The sequence below is a fragment of the Miniopterus schreibersii genome (assembly GCF_964146895.1).
Source record: "Miniopterus schreibersii genome assembly, chromosome: 12".
Taxonomy (NCBI): Eukaryota; Metazoa; Chordata; class Mammalia; order Chiroptera; family Miniopteridae; genus Miniopterus; species Miniopterus schreibersii.
The window spans coordinates 61740497-61766829 of record NC_138112.1 but is presented as its reverse complement, the minus strand read 5'-3'; the positions used below and the strand labels follow the sequence as shown (position 1 = coordinate 61766829).

Here is a 26333-nt window from a genome sequence, read left to right as displayed (position 1 = left end):
TACACTGTAAAGCTTTGGTGTCAAACCCAGCAAATGCTGATCCAGAACAGCGTGGGTGATGTCTGACACTGTGCACGCCTGAAATGGGCCCAGCTCACTGTGACAGTGCCTGCAGCTCCCCAGCAGCCACACACACTCACTCCAGGACTGGCCCCATGGGGCACTCCTGCTACAGCCCATCGTCCAGATAAGAGAAGGAAATACTTGAATTCCCAATCTTTCCTGTTACCCACCCACTGGGTCACACCCTGTGGAGGCTCAATGACCTAAGGCAGCCAAGAGGTCAAGGACTGGAAATCTAAGGGGCCGGTTCTCACTGAAGGCTGAGACACTTCCAATAACTGGATTAACCACCTATTCCAGGGATGAACCTTGCATTTTGGGTCTTCTTTCAGGGAATACTCCTTTTTTATTAGTCTTGGCTTTTTAAGAATTGAGTTTCTTGGTGCCCTAGCTAAGGGTAAGTCTGCTCTAGAGCCCATGACAGGATGATAGGTGGTTCCACAAATCATAAAGAAAAACCTTTCAGAAGAGGCCTTCCCTAGATCCCCAACAAAACTGAGCACATTTTCACAAAAGGATTCTGAGGCTTAAATTCAGGGAGAAAAGCAATTAATTTTCTATCTGAAGGATCATTACCACGAGTCTGTGAGAAACAATCTTAGACACAGTCCAAGACTGGCTTTACATTTATTTGTTCCCCAGACCTGGTATCTGTGGCACTTTCATTGGCAGAAAGCTCAGAGAGGGATGAACAGAAGGACAGAGATAGTCTATTTTTAAAAATGTTATCTGCATGCTGGCTTTAAAAGAGATTATTATGAAGTCTAATTCTATGATAAGTTGTTTCCATCTTTCATCTCTTCTAGTGAGAAGGAAAAACGTGGGATAGTTTATTTAGAATCACAGATTTTATCATCTCTCATACTCTCCCTGGATGAATATATAGGCAGCTATAAACTTTACTAATTATGTTTAAAATGTGACTGTATATAGAGCCTCAGCTCTGGAATTCTCCAATTAGCCGAGCTCCTTCATCACAAACTAAATCTAAGCTATGTGGAAGCCTGTCTTTTTCTTCTCCTTAGTTCTATCCATCTGAACATTAAGTTTATGGATTTTCCACTACCACTCCCTAACTGGCTTTCCCTGTCTTCACTCTCTGTAATCTCTAATTCATTCTGTGATCTGACTGCTTTTACCAACACCTCTCTACAAACCTACAATACCTCTTTACCACCTTAACGTTCTCAACTGGCCTCTGAGCCTACCTATCAGCTGAGCCTCTAGAGCCTAACAACCCAGCTTCCTTTGCCAACCAAACCACAATTTCCACCCTCAGCACACGGATCTGCTTGTGGCCTCCCTGTGTAAGTACACACACCAGGCTCATTGTCACTTTGGTGTCTTTCCCCTTGGTGTTTCCTACACCAGAAACACTCAAAGTTCTCACACACACAAAAAGGGGGGCAGGGACATTCCAAGCTATTTTGCTGTCTTCCCATGATTCTTTGAGAGTATATACTTGCCATTGCCTTGGGGAGTTGTGAACAAAATAATACAAATAAGTTCTCAAAATTTATTAGCACCCAAGAGGTTTGAGCAGCGTCTACCACCCATGGGTTACCCAGGCAGTAAAAGGAAGTAAAATGTTAGGCATTTTGTGCATCTAACAACACACAGTTGGCTCTTAGTGGAGTCCCTTCCCCACGTGAAGTACTGACTTTATAACCAGTATTACTAGCCAAGAGTGTTTCACATCTCTCAGGTGAAAAATGTTCAACACTTAAGTGCTCTAATAATTTTTATGGTTGGAAATGAGGATCAAAGTATGAAAGGAAAAATAAATTCACAGGTTCATATATTCAGCCAAGTCTACATGGCTCATTTTCTGCCACATGTTTTAAATGGTCTCTCTAAAAGGCAGGGGAGGGGGGAAAGAAAAGTTGCATTTTATTTCCCAACTCTTTAGGTCTGAAATAAAAGCAGACAGACTTGGGGGGGGCGGAATCAAACATTCAAGTAACACTATACACTGCTACTGTTCCCCCAGGAGTTTCTTGCGAATGAATATCAAGAACTCAATAGATACTTTCCTGGTAAAATACATAAACAGATAAATAAATTATTCCAGGCTGAAAAGAATTTCAACATCTGGCAGCTCACTGGAGCTTGTCAAACAAGTCAGAAACACGCGGGGCCAGGGAAGATCATTCTTTAGCTCCTGATTGCGGGGCTGGAGAGGGAATGTAACATTTCCCAAAGCTCTTTGCCGTCCAACAGGGAATATGACCCATTTAAAGAGGCAAATGACCCCTGTGTTTTCTTCCAATAAAATAAATAATGATACTCAGTATTAGGTCTCTAATCCTGCTGTCTGTGTGCTCAAGTCACAGGCAGTAGAAGAAAAAAGGCCTTTCCTACATGGACTGGCCTTTCATTCCCAAGTACTCACTGTGGTATATCTTTAAGGGTTCTAGTCAATAAACATTTAACACTTTAAGAAGTAACTTAACCCTGGCCAGTGTGGCTCAACTGGTTGAGTGTTGTTCCATGCACTGAAGAGTCGTGGGTTCAATTCCTGGTTGGGGTACATACTTAGGTTTAGGGTTTGATCCCTAGTCGGGGCGTGTTCGGGAGGTAACTGATTAATGTTTCTCTCTCCCCCCTCCCTTCCTCTCTCTCTAGAATCTCCTCGGGTGAGGATTAAAAAAAAAAAAAAAAGAAACTTAACTTCTTTGCACCTGTTTCCTCAGCAATGAAGTGGCAGGACAACCTCTAGGTGCTGAGATTCCGATACTTTCGGCCAGATCAGCAGGAGGCCTGCAGGTGGATCCCATCCAGTGCAGTAGCCTAGTCTATGCACTGCAGTGCACAGTATTAACATCGCCTATTTGTGCTATGTTTTGACAAAGGCTGGGAAAGCACTGTTGTAGTTCTAAGAACTTCCTCCTGGAAAGGGATTCTAGGGCTCACTATCATTCTCAGGCTAACAGGCCAGGCAGATCTTCCCCCACCACTCCTCTTACATCTCTTAGCTATGATGTTGGGAGCAGACTGTGCTAGTTATTACACCGTTGTTTCGCAGCCCCACCCCTGCTTTGTGATGCTGGGGCTGAGACTCCACAAGAAGAGGTAGTGCTCTGTCCGTCTTGGCTATATCATTTTGAATGTTCCCCTTTTCCACAAAAATAGATACACGGGTATAGTTTGAAGCCATATAGACAAAGGAGAGAGAAAACTTGGCAGAAACAATTGGTCTTTTGCCATGACCTGGCTAGAGAAGCAAGTAGGTAATTTGCTTTTTAAAAAATGGGAATGAGAGTGTACTAAAAATCATCCAACACCCTGATGTGATGATGTAAAAGATATCTCTATGAATGAAAATAAATCCAAAAAGATGAACTTGTGTTTGATCAGCTACACTCACACCTTTCACTGGCCAGTAACTATACTGACCAGGGTATCACACACCAGCTTATTTTAAAATTTCTTTTATACCCAAATGGACTATATACATATATATTAAAAAAATAATAACTTGAGAAAACTTGAGATTTACTTTTTGGTGGTGGTGGTGATTCCTATTTCTTCCCCTTAAAATTCGCTTTTTATTTAAGGGTTAGAAAATAAATTTCTATAATAAATACATGTACCAAATATGGCCTCATATAATAAAATTTCATGATTTCTTAGAACCTCAAATTGAAGAAATCCCAAGTCAACTAAAGAAGATGGTTACCACTCTCCTAGAGGCAGGATGACTTCACGGATAAATTTCACCCCTTTCCCCTGTGTCAGCTTGGCTAACTGATTTACACCCTCTGTTTTGCTCAGGTCTGATTCCGCCATCACACCCCCGCAACCACAGGCCTCTCCAGTCGCCATCGTGCATCTCACGTGCATCCTCTCTGACAGCGCTCATCAATTCCTATTGCTTTTCACCAGGCCTGGGCTCTGGCACTTTCCCCTGGGGAGACCTTTACTGGTCTCCATACTTAACCCTTGAACCCTGCCTAATCCATCAGCCGCATCGAATGAACGGTGATAGAGAATGTTTCTCCCTATAGACAGGCAGCCAGCCTCTCCACCTAAAACTCAGAGAGAAAGCCATCAACAGGGTCTGCTTTCTGTTTGTCAGCGTCGCCAACTTCTGCACTTACTGATGTTTTTATTGTTGCAGTGCCCAGCTGCTTGAGTCAGGGGAAGCGCTATTCAAAAGGAGACATCAATTAAGTGCTTGTTAAATGCTATAGACGCTCTTTTGAAAATGTCTCCTGGGACTCTCCTTGGGAGTTCCCAAAACTAGTGGAGGGCCAGTTATTATTTTGGAATAGGGTTTCCCCCAAGTTTTAAAGAACAGTTCATAACCCACACTCCTATGCACAGCTTTTTGACTCTACTTGAACTTAAAAATGACAACTTTGGAGAATGAAATAAAACACTCTTTATTAGGAAAAACAAGCAATAATAGGCAACAGATATTAAATATGTAAATATACTGTTTAAAACCTCCTTACCTCATAACCAAACTGCAGCTCATCAGAGGTCAGCATAATGATATCATCATCAATGGCCAGGACAGCCTCTGTCTCAATCTCGTCATAAGGGAAGAAACGGTTGCTCAACTTGTTTTCAGCCGTCCTCACAACTTTTAATGGAACACGGATTTTGGGCCAGAGAGACTCTGGAAAAAGAAAACACAAGGTAATTATCTCCAGTAAAGTGGTGACAGCATCATATCACGAACAAGTTAGAAGAATCGATTAAACCCACACATACAGTGTGCAAGGGTAGTTCTTACAAAAGCAATTTTATAATATTTTATATATAAGTATGTCTATCCTAAGCCCTTACAACACTACTAACTCTCATCACTGTCTCAACCAGAACACACAAATTGGCTTCCACTCACAATAGAGACAGGGAAGCAAAATGACTTGGCCACGATCACAATGATAGGAGAAATGAGCCTGGACTGCCACTTTCTCAGGCCCATGGTTCTAATACCAGAACCCCAGCACCTCTGCAAAATCCTTTCAGGTAAATACACCCAGTTCAAAGCTTGCCTGCAGCTCTGCGAGGAAACACAATGCACGTGCTGAAGATGTCTGCCCCAATGTGCCCACCTTCAAAATGCAATCACGAACAGCTCTCAAGGCCATGAAAATCAGCCCCTCACCAAACTGTTAACTTAGTGCTTTATCCCCTTGACAGCCCCTCCCCCATGATTTACTGGCTTTGGTTTCTCATCATGTCCAATTTACAGAGTAAATATCAAATTTCTAGGTTCAATTATGTGGGATTTTCTAGTATAGTAAAGAAACCCCAACCCATGACTTGCCTTACATTTTCCCTATTCTACTTTGAAATGATTGAAGCAATTCAACCGCAGGTTCCTTATTTTAAAATGCTGCATGTAGCACAGCATGAAATTAATCCTCCTCTGGTACAATACCCATGTCTACACACACAGGGTCCTTTATGGAGGGCAGTTTGTTCCTCACACATTTGTCAAATGAACATGGGAAAGCTAGGGTGGCACACTGCTTCCAAAAAGTCCATCATGTAACGGTGGGCCATCTAGTTTTTGTGAGTCCTGAAGCCCCCAAATGCCCGTGGCCACTCCAAAGTCACTACATTGAAGAGAAGTATGACAGAGGGCAAGTCAGAAGGGGAAAAGGCTGTCATAACTAACTGCAGATAAAATATCTACTTCTGGGTATTCTCCAGCAAATCCATGTACCATGCTGCTGGGGCATTACCAGGGCCTTGGAAGAAGCCTGTGCAAGGGAGAAGGCCTGTAATTAAGGATGCTACTCAGTCTCAAATAAGCACAGAGCAGAAAACAGCAGCCAGCTCCAAAAGCAGCAGGCTTGGGAAAGGACTGACGTGGAGACCAAAAATGATCCTATGGGCCACTGTCTTTTAATCAGTAACAAGAGTTAATTATAGTTTCATTCTTGGTACAGAGTTACATAATCAATAAATATCTCTGGAACAAGTGGACTGGCACAGGACTGAGAGACTAGAGACCTGAGTTCTGTATTATCTACAGGATCTTAGGCAAGTCCCTCCTTCTCAGGTAAGAATAAGCAGAGAGAGAGAAGGGGGCCTTTATTAAGCAACCAGTATATGCCAGTCACGTAAGAGATGCAGTGTCACTCAAGCCTCCTGACAACACTACGTGGCAGAAATTATTTACGAAGTAGCCTTTACAAGGCTCAGAGAGGGTAAGTAATTTGGCTGGGTTACAAGCTAATAAATGATAAGGTTAGTATTTGAATTTAAGTCTGTTTAGATTCAAAGACCAAACAGAACCTGTACTACCTACTGCAGCAAGAAAATCTCATGTTTCTCTAGATCTGAAGCAAAACACTAAATTTCAATAATTTTCTCCAGCAATTATCTTTATTCTTGTTTGCTTCCCACTACCTTTTCCAGATAAATAAGACTGCTATCCTAAATCTACTGTCCAAGTCCTTATAAAGCATGAATTAACTGTAGTATCTAGAATGAAGAAGGTTATGGCCTGACCTAGACCAGCAGTTCTCAAACTTTTTGGTGTCAGGATTTCTTTGTGCTCTTAAAAACTGTTGAGAACCCCAAAAAGGACTGTTTATGTGGCACGCGCACATGCGTGCGCACACACCCACACCCACCCACACAGTATTACAAATTAAAACTGAGGAAATCTGAAACACACGAATCTACAAGAACACATTCCATCAGCCATGAGTGATGATGTCACTCATGCCATGGAGCCTCTGAAAACTCCGTCTACTTGTGAAAGAATAAAAAAGTGGGAAAGGGAGGTGACTTAGTATTAGCATGAAAATAATTTCAACCTCAGAGCTCCTGAAAGGATCTCAGGGATGTCCAGGGTCCCTGGGCCACACTTTGAGAACTTCTGTACTAGATTCTGGGCTCTAATTTGGGTAGCACAATCCAGGGAAAGTGTGAACAAACTGGAAAACAGTCTGAGAGGAGTTATGAGGATAGTGCAGGCACCGGAACCCAGGATTTCTATAGAACACTAAAGAAACTAAATATGCCACTCATCAATGTATTGCCTCTCAGCTTCGGTTTCACCCTTCACTGCCCTGTCTGTGATGCTGGAACTGGGTCCTGTAAACATTCCCACTGCCAGCTGGCGCCGTGCTAAGCTTTGTCAGTAGAGGGTGCTGGAGGGACACTGCAGGGGGAAGGGGGCTTTTCTTCCTGGTTCTGGTGTGCTTTGTTCTTGCTCCTTTAGTACATGGCCAGCTGATAGGCGGGCAGTGGCATTTATCTCCAGCAAGTTTAAGTGGCACCCCCAGGGGCAGCTTCCCAGTAGGTTCTGCACACCCAACAAGCTTCCTGGTGAGTTCAACAGCACATCTCGAGGCAGCTTCCCAGCAAGTTCTACGGATACTCCAGAGAGCAACTCAGCTGAGGTTCTGCCCACAGGTGATTCCAAGTGAGCTGCACTGAAGCCCTCACCAGTTTCCCAGCAAGTTCAATAACACCCCCTGGACAGCTTCCAGTTGAATTCCATGGGTACCCAAGGAGACAGTTGGTTTCTTGCTGGCCGGAGCTGGCCTGTGGCACCTCAGCAAACTTCACCATGCAGTGAGCTACATGGTCTGAATCTCAGACCTAGCTGGAGAAGGGGTGTTCTCAAATTTATTTCCTGTAATCTCTAGAGTTCGTTTTACCCCAAAGGCACACCAATCTCCTATTACCAGTTAATAATTCTTTACATTAATCTTTTCCTGTTCAAGTTACTGTGTGGTTTCTGTCTCCTCTCTGGACCTTGACTAATACAATAGGGATATAAGAAAGGTTATCAGATGAAAAAGGAATTGTTCTCTATGGCCGCTAAAGTTAGAACCATGACCAATAACTGGCTGAAAGTTACAGGAAAATAGATTTAGGCTCAAAATAGGTAAGAATTTTCTGACGGTATAAACTGTCTTAAGATGGAATGAAATTAAATTCCTTCAGCAACACAATGTACCTCTTTACTTGAAAAGTACTAACTTAGGTCGTATTTCTTCTTGACATCAGATGAGAAACCAAACAAGATGCTCTGAGGTCCCAGGATCACATGAGGCAGTTATAGATCACAGAAAGATCAGTCTTTGGAAACAGCTTCAAGCCCAGCTGTACCGTTACCAGCCATGTGATCTCGAACAACTCAATCACTTTGAACCTGTTTCTTTGACTATGAAGATGGAATAACACCAACATCTTCCATGAATGGCTGTAAGAATGAACTTGAATGCCTTTAGCAGCACAGTGCCCGGCACATGATGGACACCGACTAAATGTCAGTTGTACTTTCCCTCAAAAGTTTGTATCTATTTACGGAATCAAAGGATTTTTCTGAACTTTAGGTAGTGGTGGCAAGGTGGTACGTGAGATTTGGTATATTATTCTGACAGTCGAGTGGCATGCCTCCAGCTTGTACCTTCCATGTTTACTTTTAGATGAACAGAATCCCTGCCATTTCTAGGACTGAGAAGATCTACCACACTGATGAAACAAAAGATCATGAACTTCTGCAACGTTAGTTTCACACAGTAACAAACAGCTCCTCTTTTTGCAATATGTATAGAAAACAGGCTGGCTGCTTTGGTTAAAGATTCCTCTACCCTGGATGGGATTTGAACTTTCACTTGGCAAGTGTGTACAGCGTGTTCAATCCACAGACAGCTTTCCATATTCTTTGCCCACACACATCTAAAGAATTAATTACCTGAGACAATGTCCATAAAGAATGAACTGGCCCCTGTAAGGTGTTTGGTGGGGGAGTTTTAGAGAGTGATGAAGGCCAAAGAGGATGATATGGAGTGTGGATAGAAACATAGCGTGAATCATGGCATATTTTTGGAAATGGGATTACTTTTCCTGTACTGAGTTAGGCCTGCGTAGCCAACAGTCAGCTCTGACGAAAAAAGTCTCCATCTCAGTGGTCAGCTGTTGATGAACCATCATTACCACAAGACAGGACTCTAAAAAGAATTACCAATTTCTTACTTTCACATTTTTATTTTTATTTTTTAATATGTTTCTACTGATTTCATAGAGAGGAAGGGAGAGGGGGGAGAGAGACAGAAACATCAATGATGAGAGATTCATTGATAGGCTCCGTCCTGCACACTCCCTACTGGGAATCGACCCCACAACCTGGGCATGTGCCCCAACCGGGAATCAAACCTTGATCACCTGGATCATAGGTCAACACTCAACCTCTGAGCCATGCCAGCTGGGCTATTTTCACATTTTTAAATAAAAAAGGCCTCCAAGAAAGGGAATAATAATTATCTCAGGCATTAGTATTTCTTCTGTGGAAGGAGGGCAAGGTGAGGGGGTAGCAATCAAAGAAAAAGCATTATAATTACTCCCTGCCCTAAGGCAGGTAATTCTGATACAGGATTTTGATTCTGTTTAAAAAACCAGGACAGAAGCATGAGGTAGGAAAGAAAAACATAGGTGGGAAATTTTTCCCCCCCTTCCATTAGTATTTTCAAAAGAATAGATTTACTTTTCAGCCTCTGAGTGCCTGACAAGGACCTAATTCTTTTACATAATCCAAAATCAGAGAACTGACAAAGCATGATGATTTCCCTACTGCTAACCTTGTGCTCTAAACAGACACAGTGAGGCTTAGTGCAAAGCACATGAGCTTTAGAGACCTGTGTTTATTTTTGACTCCGCTATTTGTAGTGTTGTGACTCAAGCAAATTACTCAACTAACCTGAATTTCATTTTTGTAAAATGGAGATAATGACAGCTCTCTTGCAGGTTTCCCACAGGAGTAGATATAATATATGTAAAGTACTTAGCACAGTTCCTAGTTCTGGGATATAAGAGGTACACAATACATTGTTATAAGAACATTGTATCATTATCTTCACAAATGGATTCCTATAAAGTCTTATGAACATCACTTCTCTACTGACGACCTGAAGATGTGTAGACCAGAGGATATGGGGAGACTCTTTAGGATGCAGAAGGAACCAGTGTTACAGCCAGAAGTATTCAGGCCCTAATTCTGTTGCTTGGCCCAGGTGGGGTCTCTTTCCTTACTCCTTCAAACTCTAAATGGAGCAGCAGGCCCTGTATCCTGTGTCTCATCCTATGACTCTGGAGATGGCAAAATAGAAATGTCACCTTCCATTCACACAACAAAGAAGTCTGAAAAATAGGACTTTCAAACACACTAAATTTATGAAAAACAAATAGCTGAGCCAACTGACCCAATAACTTCACAGTTACGAGCTTTAGTTCACCTCGAAGGAGAGGGGGAAAAAACTCCTTGTACTAAGGATTTTTTTTAAATGTGTTGATTAACAGTTTTCTCCACGTTGGATGCCAAGAGAGATGTGAGCAAAGAGAATTCTTCTTCAACTTGGCAAAGGTACCACAAAATGTTCAGGCTGACTAAAGATGACCGCAGTCCCATTCTGGCAATCACTGTCACAAACACAACCACAGAGCCACAAAATGAATGATGAGACTATCTCTGCACAAACCTGGAGCTCACTTCAGGAGTGCTTGGCTGCTTGCTGTCCATCTGGTCCCCAAGACCCTAATTCCCACAGCTGCAGAATTTCACTCAAAAGGAAGGAAGCTGCTGCTTCTACTTTCATGTTGGCTCTTCTGAGTTGACCATCCTGACAGCCAATCCCATCCTGCCTATTAAGAACTATGAACGGTGCAAGGTGGAGGCTCAGGGCTCTTCAGATCAATTCAAATTTAAAACTGAAATCAGTTAGAAAAGAAGGCTACGGTCAACTTATCTGAAACGGACAATGGAACAGCTTCCTTCAAACAGAGGCCAGGGGCCCAGCCAAATAACTCCTGCATCCATCAAGTGGGAAATTGAAGAGTTGGGAAGGAGAAAGGCAGGGGCTTGCCTTTTTTTCTGACAGGGCTTAAAACCAATGTGACGAAAGCTCACTGGAAATTTCTATTGCCTTGTCTAAGTATTTACTTAAACTTCAAACCAAGCAATTTAGACTTGAACGTAACCAAAAAGAAAAAAGTATTTGGTTGGATTGGAAAGTGAAAGAAAGGGGGAGGGATTTCTGCCTGCACTAATCCTCCCAGCAGCAGACATGTTAACCACAATATTTATTTTAGTAAATGTCGAGAAAGTGAAAAACATCACTTTTACTTCTAATATTTCAAAGCCTTGGGCTTGCTTTTTAAAAAACATATATGTTACTAATGCCATACATGAAAAATCAGATGCCTTTGCTGGCATGAAAGCCAGAGCTGACAGCCCCATTTACCAACTGAACAAACACCCCACAGACGATTAAACATGGTTCATGTTCTTCCCAAACAACCATACTGCCGGAGCCAAAGCCCTGACCTAAAAACCACTGTTAGAAAAAGGCTGGTCGGGTCTCTAAATGTGTCAAAATTAGGGCTACATCAGTTGAGGGCTCTCTTTCCTCCCTGGAGCCAAAATGTTTCAAAAATAAACAAAAGTCTTGGTCATAAAATTAACCACTACATTTTAGTAGGGTCTACCAAAATTTAAAATTGAACACTGCTCTGAAACCTAGGTTCGTGCTACTGCATTAACTATGTCTATGTGGGGGCTTGGACCAAGAAGGAAGAAAGATTTCTCCTCTTGCAAAGTTTGCAGTGAATACTTGCCTAAGAGAAGGGACTCAAAATCACAATAAATAATTCCCCTTAAGCCCAAAGTGGCTAACCAAGCTTTCTGAGAAGCCACCTTTGCATTTAGCACCGACTTTGCAACTCCACCACCGCCACCGGGGGAGGGAAGGGTACTGATGAATCCAAGTCAGCTGTGAGAGGTCCTCCCCATGTCCCTCCCTCAGGGCTCCTCTTGTCTTCTCTACCTTCTCCTGCCTGTCAGTCCCATCCTCCCTACTCCTCAGATGGCACCAATAACTCCCCTTTTCTTCTACCCCTTTTTTTCTCCTTTACTGAGCATCAAACAAAACAAAATTAGATGTTGAGAAGAAAAAAACTTGGCATAAAAAGATTGTTAACAAAAAGGTAATTTTTTAAAAAGCAGTGTGCTTCAGGGCAGGATACAGGACCTTCACTTAGAATGTTATTTTGTTAACTCACACACTGTGGCTCCCTAAATCGAAAAAGGAAGTACGTGATTCTCTCAGAGAACAAAAATACCACTAAGACATTTTAAATGTCTCGGAAGAAACTAAAGAATTTTCTTGAGGCAATTTCTGATCTGCCTAACAGACAGAGGAAAGGTCTTCTTCCAGCCTACACTATAGATCGACTACTGGTCGTTTCCAGGCTTGGCTGTCTCGACTTCGGTATAACCAATTAAAAGGGAATAGCCATAAAAAGTGCAGATACTACTGTCAGGCAATAAACTAGACCTTATCGGTGATAGTGGTGCACATTACAAACTTCAGACTCATTCCTTGCTCTAATCCATCAGAAACTTCCTGGCTTTAATAGGCTATAAAGGGCAGGAGCTTTGAAGTCCCTGGGATTAGGATCAGTAATAGACGGACTGAATGAGAAACTAAATGCAGGTGGAACATACTCTATGGGTTCTGAATTAAAAACAAATCCAATTAATCAAATAGTCTTCAACCCTGATGCCAGCCAGCAGATTGCAAGGGTGGCCAAGGCAAGGAACAAAGTAACGAAGGATGAGCCAATGGGAACCTCTAGCGAGTGCTCCCTTAAGGAACTGATTCGAAGTCTGGGAGGGCATGCTTTGCTGACTTTCCCAATCAGAGAGGAGGCTATCCTTTTTTTGAAGAGTACAGTATCAGATAAGGAAGGAGAAAACTAATGCCTTTTAAACTGAGTTTTCATGTAAACAAATCAGCTGAGAGGGCTGAGGGAAGCTGAGATCTGTTTTCCCAAGGCTGATGGCCTTTGATCCTACTGATTCCTAAGCCCTCAAACACTTGTGGCTACAGAGCAAGCCATGGGCTTAGAGTTAAATGGGCCACCCTATAACAAGAATGAAATGGTTGATAAAATTTGGGTCATGCTGCCTCAGAAATGGCATTATTGCTGACAAAGCGGGAAAATTCATTAAAAAAAAGGATGTGAGTAACTTGGCTAGTCCTAATGGATCCAGCTGAGAGTTCCACTAACACCCAAACCAGGCCTTTCTTGAACACACCATTTCCCCACCCTCCTTACCTTCCGGTGGGCTTTTATTCTGATTATTCCAGACGACCAGCAGCTTGGACAGACTGGGCACTTTGGACACTTCAGTGATGACCCGGAAAAGACTCTCCACACGGTCATAGGTGAGGACAATGGCAGTAAAACCTTGAGACTGTGGTGGGATCAGTGGGAGGAAGAGTGGGTTGCTCACACTACCCCACTTCTGCAAGAGAACAGATTAATGTGGGTCAGAGAAGGATCTAGTAATAATTGGGCTGATCTTTTTCTCAACATCATCAATAAACCCAAACATGTGAGATTTGGTGGCTTTTGCCATGACCAATCCAAAAGCTAAGCAACTATTAAAAGTCTTCCCTTCCTCAAAATTCATACTGACTCTGTAATTCATTTTGGCTCTGATACCATTGAAAATGGAACAGAGAATTTTTGCAGCTGAGGAGAGATTTCTAGTTAAACATGGCAGATTAAACCCATGCATTTATCTCTATCCTCCTCCCCAAACCCACTAAGGTGACAGTTAATAAATATAACATACAAATCTACAATGACAATGAAACAGGAGAAAGGAAAGCTGCTGATGAGTAACAGTAACAAGTTTCTGAAAGAGACCAGAGAAGTGGCCACAGAGCAGGAGAGTGAGAGCTGAAACCTAAGGATCTATGAAGGGGGGAGCCACCAAGGCTCAAGGTCAAACTGTTGAACCCCACAAAGGCTCAAGAATTAAACTAGGTGGGTACCTTGTGAGAGTAAGAGGAGCGGTAGGTTGAAAATAGGAGGACTGGTTAAAAACACACCTAAGCAGCAGTGAGAAACCCAGACTCACAAACCTTCCCTTCACCCACCCACTCAGCCAGACCACTACTCTTCCCCAGGCCCCGCTGGACAAGGGAGGTTTATTCTCTGAGGCAATTGAAGCTCCAGACATGGAAACACAAGCACAGTGGAGAGGAAAATGCAGGTGAAAACCTATATTCTGAATGATGAGCCCTACAGCCTTCATCCCCCTGCAGTTCCCAAGGCACAGGAAGCTGTGTGGCGATCTTGCCACTCAGACATCTTACAGAAAAGCCTTCCAGGCAGTAAGCTGCCCTCACACAAAGAACTTCTGATAGAGTTCTTAGTGCTTCCTTCCTAATGATGAACAGATCCTAGAGTCACAGACATTTCAGGAACATCTTCAGCATGAATGACAGAAACCAAATGAACAAATAGAAAAACAGGAACTCAGAACAGACAACAGACGCAGAAGGAAATGAAAACAACAAATTACATCCTCAGAGAGAGATTTTTTTTCATCCACGAAATAAGAATTGTTATTTTATTTTAAAATATCTATAAAGAATAGGAAAGAACTCCTAACATTAAAATTTGATAGCTTGAAATTATGTAAAAGAAAGGCTTGAAAGTTAAGACAATAATATATTCCAGTATAATGAACAAAAAGACAGATGAAAAACAGGATAGAAGAGATGAGAAAATCTAGGAGGCCCAACATCCATCTAACAGGAGGTTCTTAAAAAACAAACAAATCACAAATAATGGAGGAAACGGAGCTACCAAAGAAATTAAATAAGTTCTAGGAACAAAAGATATGAGAGACACAAATTTTCAGACTGAAAGGGTCCAATAAGTAATGAGTACACTGAATTAAAAAAAGACAAAAACCAAAACAGAACAATGAAACAAAAAACACAGCCATATCAAAGCACATCACTTCTGAGTGCTGGGAATAAAGTGTGAATAAATAAAACATGTGAATCCGGGTGACGAGCATGTGAGTTTGCTGGACAATCCTCACAACTTACAGCTCTATGAGTCTGAAATTTATTTTTTTAAAAGTTTAAAAAGTAATGAAGGAAATTCAATTTATTTTATTTTATTTTATTTTATTTTATTTTTTATTTTATTATTGTTTAAAATATTACAGATGTCCCTTTTTCTCCCCAATGACCTGTTCCACCCCGTTCCTTCCCCCTCCCCAGTCCCTCTCCCCACCATTGTCCATGTCCTTGAGTTGTGTATATATGCACATAAATTCTTTGGTTACTCTCTCCCCCTCCACCCACCCGCCCTCCTCCATCCCTCTGACATTCATCAGTCTCATCTATGCTTCCATGTCATTGAATCTATTCTGTTCATCAGTTTATTAAGTTCTTTAGATTCCATGTATAAGCGAGATCATGTGATATGTCTTTCGCTGCCTGGCTTATTTCACTTAGCATAATATTCTCCAGGTCCATCCATACTGTCCCAAAGGGTACGAGATTCTTCTTCTTTGCAGCTGCATAGTATTCCATGGTGTAAATGTCCCACAGCTTTTTTATCCACTCATCTACTGATGGACACTTGGGCTGTTTCCAGGTCTTAGCTATTGTAAACTGTGCTGCTATGAACATCGGGGTACATATATCCTTTCTGATGAATGTTTCAGGATTCTTAGGATACATTCCTAGGAGTGGAATCACTGGGTCAAACGGCAGCTCCATTTTTAATTTTTTGAGGAACCTCCATACTGTTTTCTATAGTGGTTGCACCAGTCTGCATTCCCACCAGCAGTGTACTAGGGTCCCCTTTCTCCACACCCTCACCAGCACATGTCGTTTGCTGATTTGTTGATGGCAGCCATTCTGACAGGTGTGAAGTGATACCTCATTGTGGTTTTAATTTGCATCCCTCTGATGATTAGCGACGTCGAGCATATTCTCATGTGTCAGAAATTCAATTTCTTTTCTCCCATTAAAATGTTAAGTAACTTTTAATGCAGCAATGTAAGCAAAAGTATTTTTGTACTGATAACAGGAAAATATTGTTAAAACATTCTTATATTTTAAAACAGCTTTACTGAAATAATTCATAACTATTCAACCTACTCACTTAAAGTATGTAATGGTTTTGCCCAGCTGGTGTGGCTAAGTGGTTGAGAATTGACCCAGGAACCAATAGGTCACCAGTTTGATTTCTGGTCAGGGCACATGCCCCGGTTGCGGGCTTGATCCCAAGTGTGGGGCACGCAGAAGGCAGCCTATCAATGTTTCCCTCTCACATTGATGTTTCTCTCTCTCCCCCTCTACCTTCCTCTCTCCAATCAATAAAAAAATATTTAAAAAAATAAAGTATATAATAGTTTTTAATGTATTACATATAGTTTTTTAAAACCGTGGTAAAATAGAACGTGGAATATACTATTGTAACCATTGTTAAGTAAAATTCAGTGGAATTATTTACATTCACATCATATGCTATTATGTGAAAAGCCCAGGACCTAACTTCATCTCTGCCAGAAGGCAGTTGAATATGAAATGTTCTACTTATTCTGGCTGCTTACACTTCCCTAGCGTCTTTCATAATCTGGGATTCCCAAGGTTCCTCGTCAGCCTCATCCATATCACTGATGGACACCCATCACCACGTATATGACAGCAGCTGTTTGCCAGATGTAACAGTGTGGGACAGGAAATGTACAAAAACACATGGAATACACATGGGATGGGAACTCAAGGAGACTGGATGGTTTTCCCTGAGTACTAATATAATCAGGATGTTGAAGCCAAAATGTCCACAACAGGCCATAATTAGATTTCATAACCTAGAGACACAATAGGAAAGGCTATCTTCTTAATGTTGGCTTTCTGTTTCCATGACATCACACTCTGACATTTAGCTATAGTCTTAGGAAGGTGCCTGGAATTTAGTATTTGTGCCCTAGCGTCTGATTACATTTGTAGGAACTCCTTCTAGTTTTCTTCCCCAAACCTTATTCTTCATACCTTCCTGACTTTTATGGAAACAGAAGTCAGTAAGTAACCCTGTGCTTAAGTCATAATTACTCCTCAAGGTCATCCTCTTCCATCATTGTGCCAACCCACTCTCTCCTCCTCCAGGCACAAGGCTCTCAGCTCCAAAAACACTATTTAAGTGGAAAAGAAAGAAAAAAGATCTTTTTCATTCTCACCAAAGGATATGTTTATTGATTTTAGAGAGAGGGAGAGACAGACAAACATTGATGTGAGAGAGAAATATCAATCGGTTGCCTTCCATACGCGCCCCAACTGGGGATCAAACCTGCAACTTAGGTATGTACCCTGACTAGGAATTGAACCTGAAACCTTTTGGTGTAAGGGATGACATTCCAACTGAGCCACCTGGCCAGGGCAGAAAAAAGGTTTTTAAAGAAGTATGTAAAATAATTTAATGCGTGATGTGCAAACTGTCACGATTTACCAAGCACATACTTACGCAGTATTAGGCACTGTGCTTTAAGTGTACTCTCTCATTTGAGCCTTACAGCAACCCCCAAGATAGATACAGTCATTATTCTCATTCTACAAATGATGAAACTATAGAATCAGAAATAGTGAATGATGTCTAAGCACTTGCTTCACCAGTCAAAAGAAGGGAGGGAGGAAGAACAGCAGGAAGGACGGACAATGTTCAAGGTTTCATAACCTGTAAGTGACAGATGTTGGAAAGAGCCCAAGCCATCTGCCTCCAGAACACCAAATGGTGCTGGTCACGGCCCTTCCCCACGCCCTCTACTCCAAACCTGGGTACAGCATCACCACTTTATAGACCCTGGAAACTGGAATTGTGGGTAACTCCAGAGTTCATTATTTCTAGCTCTTCTCTGAGACAAAAATGCTAAAAGTTCTTTATCTTTGATAATAAAATCTGCGCCAGTGAGCAAGAGCACACCCCACAACTATGATTTCAGAGGGTACGTGGAATAAAAACACACCACCAGCGATATAACACTGACACAAAGGGAGCACAGACATTTAAAAAGGTAAATGCACCTCTGACACAGGAACAACTATTAAAACACCAACAAACTAAGGTCTGTTCTTCAGGAGAAGCAGGGGATGCTAACACACTTGAATGTCTTCGTGACGTTAAAAAGACAGGAAAATTCCCTGGGAGGTGAAAAGCTTGGTTTCAACAACGAATCCATGGGATTGAAACTGAGGAACCCCTGAAAGGGACCACAGCTCGGATTCCAAGGCCCTGCCAGGCAGAAGGAACCAGAGTCTTTGGCGAGACCACAGATCTGGCCTTATCCCTTGCGCCAGCTCCCTGGGAAGGGGATGGTTACGAAGCTGGGAGGAGAGGAAACACGGGTGGTGAAAAGCAGACAGTTACTAGTCTTGGTGCTCAATATTTCCATACTACTCACTTGCATACCACATAGGGCTTGAAAACTGGAGAAGCAGGATAAGGCCACACACTGAGGAGAACAAGCATGTCAAGGAGCATAAGGACTAAAATCTTGCCATCACTTTCCCATAAGCTACAGACATTGAGATGAACATGGAGACAACATCTAAGCTACTAAGCAATATTTACAATGACACAGGCTCGATGCTTTACTGCAGGATATACGCCCCAGGGGTGATGCAAATGACTTCAAGTGAGTCAGCGGGTTTAGAGCTGGTACTGGAATCAGGAGTCCTTCATCTGAATCCAGGTTCTTTCACTCACACCAGCAGTGAGACCCAGCAATGTACTTGGCCTCTCTTGCACCCCAGTTTCTGTCTCTATAAAATCATGATACTACTACTAGTTTTCTAAATGGTGTGACTTGGCATTGTAAAAAGTACTTAATTATTATCATTTCTTAATTATCATTTAACAACCTAGAGGTTGTTAATAAAAGTAAATAGGTATGTATATAAAGTCCCTGGCATGTACGAACATTCAGTAAGTGATAGATCTAGTAGTTGATCTGCACGAGGAACAATTTCTCTGGGCTTTACTTTCTGCGCGTCTCGAAAGTAGGGTGGGCAGCCCTACCTGGTTTGGTTCAGTGGTTATAGCGTTAGCCCACAGCCTGAAGGGCCCCGGGTTCAATTTCGGCCAAGGGCATGTATCTCAGTTGTGGGCTTAATCCCCGGTCCCAGTCAGGGAACATACGGGAGGCAACCAACCCGTGTGTGTGTGTGTGTGTGTGTGTGTCTCTCTCTCCCTCCCTCCCTCCCACTCTCTCTGAAAAGCAATGAAAAATACCTTTGGGTAAGAATTGGAAAAAAAAAAAAAAGGTGGGGTGGGCAGTAGCCTAAGCAATCATGAAGCATCTTCATGAAATCCTTAGCTGTCTTTACATTACAATGCTTTCGGGTCCTGGTTTACCTGGCTTCTCTACCCCAACTTCGTCTTCTCCAAATAACTGTTTTTATGTACGATTTTCTCTTTTCCTTCCTATTCTTTATATTTTTACTATCTGGAAAGCTCCATGAAAGCAGGAGCCATAAATGTTATAACACCCAGTACCTAGCACAGTGCCTAGTGCTACTCAATAAAAACTTGTTTAAAGTTAGTAAATTAAATCCACATGATTCGGGTCATGTTCTTTCTGTCCTCTCTATGTGCGGATGTGAACAGCTGATGTACACTCAAATGAGCGGCACCATGAATTCTCAAATGACTCCCCACTCAGTTCATCCATTTTAAAGGACTTACCAAGAATCTTATTATGCTAAGTATTCTGAAGAAGTGTAGGATTAGTATATTTAACAGAGTTTGGCTCTGTCCCCTGCCGTCTACTAGTTGTGTAATGTGTAAAGCTACTTCTGGGAGTGTTCATTTCCTCATCAATAAAATGAGAAGCACAATAGTAGTATCTACCTCCTAGGGTGATGATGATTAAATGAGATTATGCACAACTGCACTTAGCAGAAGGTTCCACACAGACCTCCATGAATGGTAGTTTAAAACAAACAGAAAACTTCCAGCTCTCCCCAATTCCTATTCTCCCTGCCTGCCAAAACATGGTATTAGCCATTCAGCAATCATTCCCACCAATATTATTTCTGGCACTCACTCATTCAGATAACATTTCCTGAGCACATACTATGAGCCTAGAATAGCTTTAAAGATGCAAAAATGAACAAATTCCTTCCCTTCAAAATGTTCATAATCCAGTGGGGAAGACAGCCTGGTAAAAAGATAAATTACAATGCAAAGGAACAAGTAATAAAACAAGGTAGTAAAGTCCTGTGGGGACATAAAGGTCTTCCAATCACCTCAGTCTCCCTGAAGGGAAGGGGAGGGAAGCGGGAGAGTGCTGGCCAAAGAAGCCAAAAGGTGATGCTAAACTCTGCCTGCAAGCCAGGGAAGATTCGGCCAGGGCGAAGTGGCTGGGGCTGGGGCTGGGGCTGGGGCTGGGGCTGGGGCTGGGCTGAGGAAAGAGGAAGGAGGAAGGAAGGAGGGATGAGAGAAACTCAGTCAGGCACGCTAAAGCCACACCATGAATGACATAAAGCCACACTTGTATGACAGAAGTTGTTTTAAGTCACATGGTTAGCTTCTGAAACTTTCTTTTCCTAAGTACTGTTTGATTGATAAATTAACATTGCTACCTTTATGTTCTATTTCAAAGGGTCAGAAATAGGAAACACTGATCTGCAACTAAGCTTCTGTCAATTGCTTTTTCCCTCCTCCAACATAATCCCATTTGCCTCTGGAGCCCAGTGGCGGTGTGGAGAAAGACAGCTTTAATTGGGGTGTATGCCTTCACACAGACACTCTGCTCCACTAGGGTAAGGTCAACAAACTAACCCCCAGAGGAAAAAACCATACTGGAGGAGGACATTTGAAAACAGCATTTAGTCACCTCTGAAATACCTTTAAGACCTGACCCCCTGCTGGCTGACCAAAGAGAGTGTCTACAGTCTGGGACCTCTTGACCCCACTTTCTGCAGGAAATCAAGCAAATTTAAACCTCCATAATTTACTCAAGACTCTGACTTCTGCCAGGGAAAAGGAAACAATGCTGGCAATTAACTCTGTTGCCTGATTAAATTTCCATCATAGCAAGGTAGGGCATGGAACCAGGCATGCAGCAACAGAGACCTAAAAAAAGGCGAAGTCCATCTACTGCAGCTGTACCTTCAGAATTTTGGTTATCAATACACCTTTCAAATATATTCAATAAACTGTTCAGTCAAGGACAGACAGAGGTACCAAGAGAAGTGTGCATCACCCTGACAGAGGATCAGCATGTTACCAAAGTACCTTGTTCTCTCTTGCTCACCCTCTGCTTCTCACTCATACAACAGATATTCATTGTAGAAGCTTCGGTAAGAAATCCAGATAAACTGCAATCGCATAAAAGTAATCCATAACAGCGTGACAACTGTCAGATCACAATGGTAGCTTTAGAAAAGTTCTTTCCGATGGGTTATTCTGGAAAGGCTGCTGAATGAGCTAGGAGTGAGCAGACCGACTAGCAAGAGGGAGTTGTGGGTTCGGTTTCCAAGATGCCCTGAAAGAAAGGCCTTGGGAGACCAGGCAAAGGGATCTTCTCCTTTTGGGAAAGATATTCAAACTCAGAAGACACACTGAGATTGCTGGTGTGTCTTTCAGCAATCTCACACAAAGCAAGCTGCTTGGGCCCTTCCTGCAATCTCGCTTTGCTTTCTTTCAGCAGAAAGGTCATTGTGGCCCTACACGAGTCTAACCAAAACCAATCTAGCCAAGGTTACCTATCACACAAAAAGCGGAGGAAGGTGGTGAGCAAATGGCCTTTGTTAACCATTCTAAAATGTTCCTACTGTAACTACTTGAGGATTATAAAATTAAGAGTGAGGAAAACCGCAGTCCATTACCAACTAAAGGACTCCTTCAGTCTAAACCAACCCAATTCCAGACAGGAGAAATCAAGCTCAAAGCAAGATGATGCAAACTTTAATTCCTCTTACCATATCAGAAAAATTTTAAATGTCACCATGTATAACGTCATGTGACAAGAAGAGAAGTAAGCAGATATTTGAGTAGACCCATATTTGATTTAAATAAAGGTACTTTGCCTGAGCAGAAAAGTGAGAAGAAAGAGACAAGAAGACAGGCCTGTTGCACAGAAGCTTGGAGCCCCTGGTAATGAGGAGCCTTACCTGGCCCTACCGTGATAGAAAGGCAAGCTCGCGGTTGTTTTGAAGTCATCAGCCCGTACCTCAATGTGGTTTCAATTATGCATCACCAGACTAAGGGGGGGAGCTTTGATTTATTCTGTTTTGCTCCAATTATGCATGATGTGTTTCCACTGAAGACTCTGAAAAGTATTTCATCATGCCTCTCATCCTGGAGTGGTCAGAGGGCAAAACCAAAAGGAGTTAACCCTTTCGTTCCTCCTCTAGGTTCAAAGGGACTCCCTATCAATGGCCGGAAGGCAGGGCCTTTGAAACAAACAGAGCAATGAAAGGGTTAAGCATTAACATCATATTCCTAAGGGGCATAGGGGTGGTGTCCCCTGTCCAAAAGGGTGAGATGATATTTACGTTAATGGTTACTGGGAGATTTGAAAGGGGCAGCCAGTAATGTGGCCCCAGTTGCCTTAACCATTAACCCCCTGCAGCCCCACTGACTCGCAGCACAACACTCTTCATGCGCAGACTTGGGAAACCAAGGACTGTGGAGACCTAAAGATGCCTTCAAGGAGAATCGAGAGAGAAAAGGTCTGGGACAAGTCTGAAGTCTACTTGCCTCATGATGTCTTTAACTCATCCCACCAACAAGAGATAAGTGATTGTTCTGAAGAACAAGGATAACATTGGCTAAATCTCACTGACTTCACATTAAAGAGACACATGAAAGATGATGGAATCGAAGACCCGAAATCCCCTGAGTGCTGCAGACTCCACTACGGGAGAGAATAAATTATCAGCTTAGAACCCCTACAACTATTTGCAATAATCTGTTCATAAATAAGTTTTCTCATTGGTGGAGTTGGAATGTATGTAACCACATTTGGGTGCACTGGAGTAACAGGTGCTGTGACTCTCTGACATCCAAAGAAACTGTGCCACAGGGACTAAATCAGGGTCATAGGAGCAGGCCAAATACTTCTACTATTAGTCTCTTTTTCCTCTAGGTGTTTCAGATTTTTCTTTTTCTCCCTCTCATCTTCTGGAACGCAGATTAGGCATATGCTGGAATTGTTCTGTTCTCTACCTTACTCCATGACTCTGTCACATCTCTGTCTCTGTGGGCTGCATTTTGAATAATTTCTTAGAATCTATCTAATAATCTGAAGTCTTTGCAGGTGTGTTTCTGCTGGTTCTCACTCATGATACTGCCTCATTTATGGTTTTGTGGTTTTTAACTGTGAGCTGCTCATTTTCCTTAGACACTTTGTTTGTAAAAATTATTTGAGATCCAGATTTAAGCAGAGTTCCTCAAAGACAGGGCTTGTGTCCCCTTGTGCTGGCCCCTATCAACTCAGGGCCACTTTCAATTAAATTCTCTTCTTAAGACTTATTTGAACCATACTTGTAGCATGAATTTGGACCACAAAGCATGTGAAGGTGGCTATGACTACAGTTCTCAGCACCTTGGTCAATACAAATTTACTTTTCTTTACTCTTTCACTGACAATGTAGTCTTTTAGTTTCCTGGTTTCACCCAGGAAACTCGGGTTAGACCCTCCAACTCACAGCCTTTCAATCCTGCTCCCCTGCCCCCTGCTTCATCCAGTTATCAGGTAGAAGCTCCAGGCATCAAACCCGCAAAAATCTCCAGAGCAAAAGCTGGCTTTGCCTCTCACCTCCCAGGATACCTAGTTTCACTTTGTTTAGGGAATCAACAAATATCACCCTTTCACACAAGCTTAGCAACAGGCTAAAATTGCTTTATAATACTTCATTCAGTATTCTAACTGTTCAGTTGGGAAGGTCATTTAGCAAATCCAATCTATCATAAAGCCACTGACAGAAGTCTTTCTATATTTGCACTGTCAATCTAATTATGTGCTATTGTGTTTTCTATTTAAACTTGGGTTTGTTTGTGTACAAGATAAAAACAATTATTTCGAAAATATGGCCTGGCTGGGCGTGGTTCAGCGGTTGAGAGTCAACCTAGGATCCAGGCAATCGGGGTTCGATTCCCGGTCAGGGCACATGCCCAGGTTGTGGGCTTGACCAATGACTCTCTCATCATTGATGTTTCTATCTCTCTCTCTCCCTCTCCTTTCCTCTCTCTGAAATCAATAAAGATATAAAAAAAAAATTTTTTTTTAATGGCAGTATATTATAACAGGTTAAACGATGAACTGAGGAAGCTCTGCTTTAGACAAGTCGCCACACTTCGCCAGACCTATGTTTTCTCATTTATAAAGTAGGGTGATGGGGGGTAGATCTTAAAAATAAATAAGTGTCACTTTCTTCATCTGTAAGAATGGACCTAACATAACAGAATGCTACTCTTGGGGCTGTGAAGATTAAACAACAGAAAATACATAATTGAGCCTATCTGGGTACAAAAAAACACCCTCCAATAAATTCCAATTTTCCCCTCCAGAGTCCCATCCAATTCTATACTCTATATTTCCATGTGATAAAGCATTAAACCAGCACCCTTACATGGACAACACTTTACTTTTTAGAGTGCTACACCACTTACAAAATGGTTCCACAAGTATTATTTCATTAATATTTCAGAATAACCCAGTGAAATAAGTAATACCCCCTTTTTACAGATAAGGATAATGAATTTCAAAGCAATAAGAAAGCACAAGGTTGCCTGGCCGGTGTGGCTCAGCGGTTGAACATTGACCTAGGATCCAGGAGATCACAGTTCAATTCCCGGTCAGGGCACATGCCCGGATTGTGGGCTCAATCCCCAGGCGGAGGCGTGCAGGAGGCAGCCGATCAATGACTCTCTCATCATTGATGTTTCTCTCTCTTTCTCTCCCTGTCCCTTCCTCTCTCTGAAATCAATAAAGATATATTTTTTTAAAAAGCACAAGGTCAAGCAAATAGATGGTTTTGAACTCAGGTTTGAGTCCAAAATATCCTTTTCAATGGCCTTGATTAGTAGTTGGAAATCAGTCACTCTTTTCTTCCCTAACCCAGTCCGACAGATGAGCAAACTGCTACAAAAAGAGATTTGGTAAGTAACCTCCGGTTACTCAAATCGTCACCAGGAAAGAAGGGATTAAAACTTGCAGTTCAGGAATTTCTGAGCCATACTTAACTCACTGAAGGCTCACAAGTTAAACCCATCTGAATGCCTCTTTGAAAATTCCAGTTATTATCTGAGGTTCAGCTACTTCCATTTTTTCTTTATATAGCACTGAAGTTCATGTTTGGCTTGATGCCCACCCTTCTGTAAAGCCAAACTACTGTCAAGAAGAGCAGGAAGGGCTGCCACTGGTTGCTTTCCAGGTAGGAAAGGAGAAAGTTGACACTGCACCCTTTTCTTGGTGGAGAAAAACCGATTATTTATAAGAACCCTGGTCTGGCTGCAGCTTCCATCAGTGGGATGGACAGAAGCCAGTTAAATGGCTCAACATAAGCCATGTTAAAAGAACTTGGAATGAGAAAAGAGCAGGTTCCATATGCTGATGCTTTTAATAATTCATGAGTTATATCAGTCTGCAAGTAATAAATTTCACTATATCTATGGTAAGATGGTTTAAGATACCGTCTAAGCAATTAAATGGGTGAATACAATAAAGTAGGAGCCCCTAAAACACTTCATTGATTCATACCGGCTCATACTTTGATATGTTAAAAATAACAATTCAGTTTTTTAATAGTGCAAAAGATTTGGATTATTCTTAGAACATGGCCTTGAACTGCACAATCATTATCCCTAGATCTGTTACTTAATATGTATACTGAAAACAATGAAAAGAAATGCTGTAATGAAAAACTAGTAACTCATTTGATTCAAACAAACAAGGCTGATCTACAATCCAAAGTGTTTGAGAATGTTAACGGCTTAAACTACTACTTCTCATGAGAGGTAAAACAAACCTACAATTTCATCTGACTGTCCCATACTTGAACTACTCAGACAGTTTGAAATAGAGGCATGTTCTCTGGCCTGGGCATAAAAATGTCTGCTGGCAGCCCACTGACTGTATTACATAAAGGCCAGCTACGGTATGGAGGAAACTTCACTGGCGTGGTAAATAGAAACTCTACCTGGGGGTTAAATGAACTCTGGCTGTGTAGTATGGAAACCTCCTACTGAAATATTAATGTTAAAAAAAAGTGATTTATCTCTGCAATAGCTCTGGAACACATGACAGGAGCTAAAACAAAACAACAACAACAAAAATAAACAAGAACTAATAAACTCTCTGGAGAAATAACTCTTTACCCCCAGTAGCAAAGATTTGCACAAGAAACCTATGGAAGATGACTTCACATTCCAAAAATTATAAAACACATAAGGAAATAATGCAACAAAAG

The 26333-nt window shown here is 41.9% G+C and overlaps 1 protein-coding gene across 7 annotated transcripts in view; it reads right to left on the bottom strand.

The window, feature by feature from the left end:
- Positions 1 to 26333, bottom strand: part of LOC308565468 (exostosin-2) — a 126016-nt gene that overhangs the window by 24155 nt on the left and 75528 nt on the right. For all 7 annotated transcript variants that reach the window (XM_081154693.1, XM_081154694.1, XM_081154695.1 and 4 more), the window contains 2 exons: positions 13159 to 13348; positions 4521 to 4687 (listed from right to left, as the gene is read on the bottom strand). In XM_081154693.1, coding sequence (XP_081010819.1) covers positions 4521 to 4687; positions 13159 to 13348 — 357 coding nt within the window. The remainder of the gene's footprint in view (positions 1 to 4520; positions 4688 to 13158; positions 13349 to 26333) is intronic.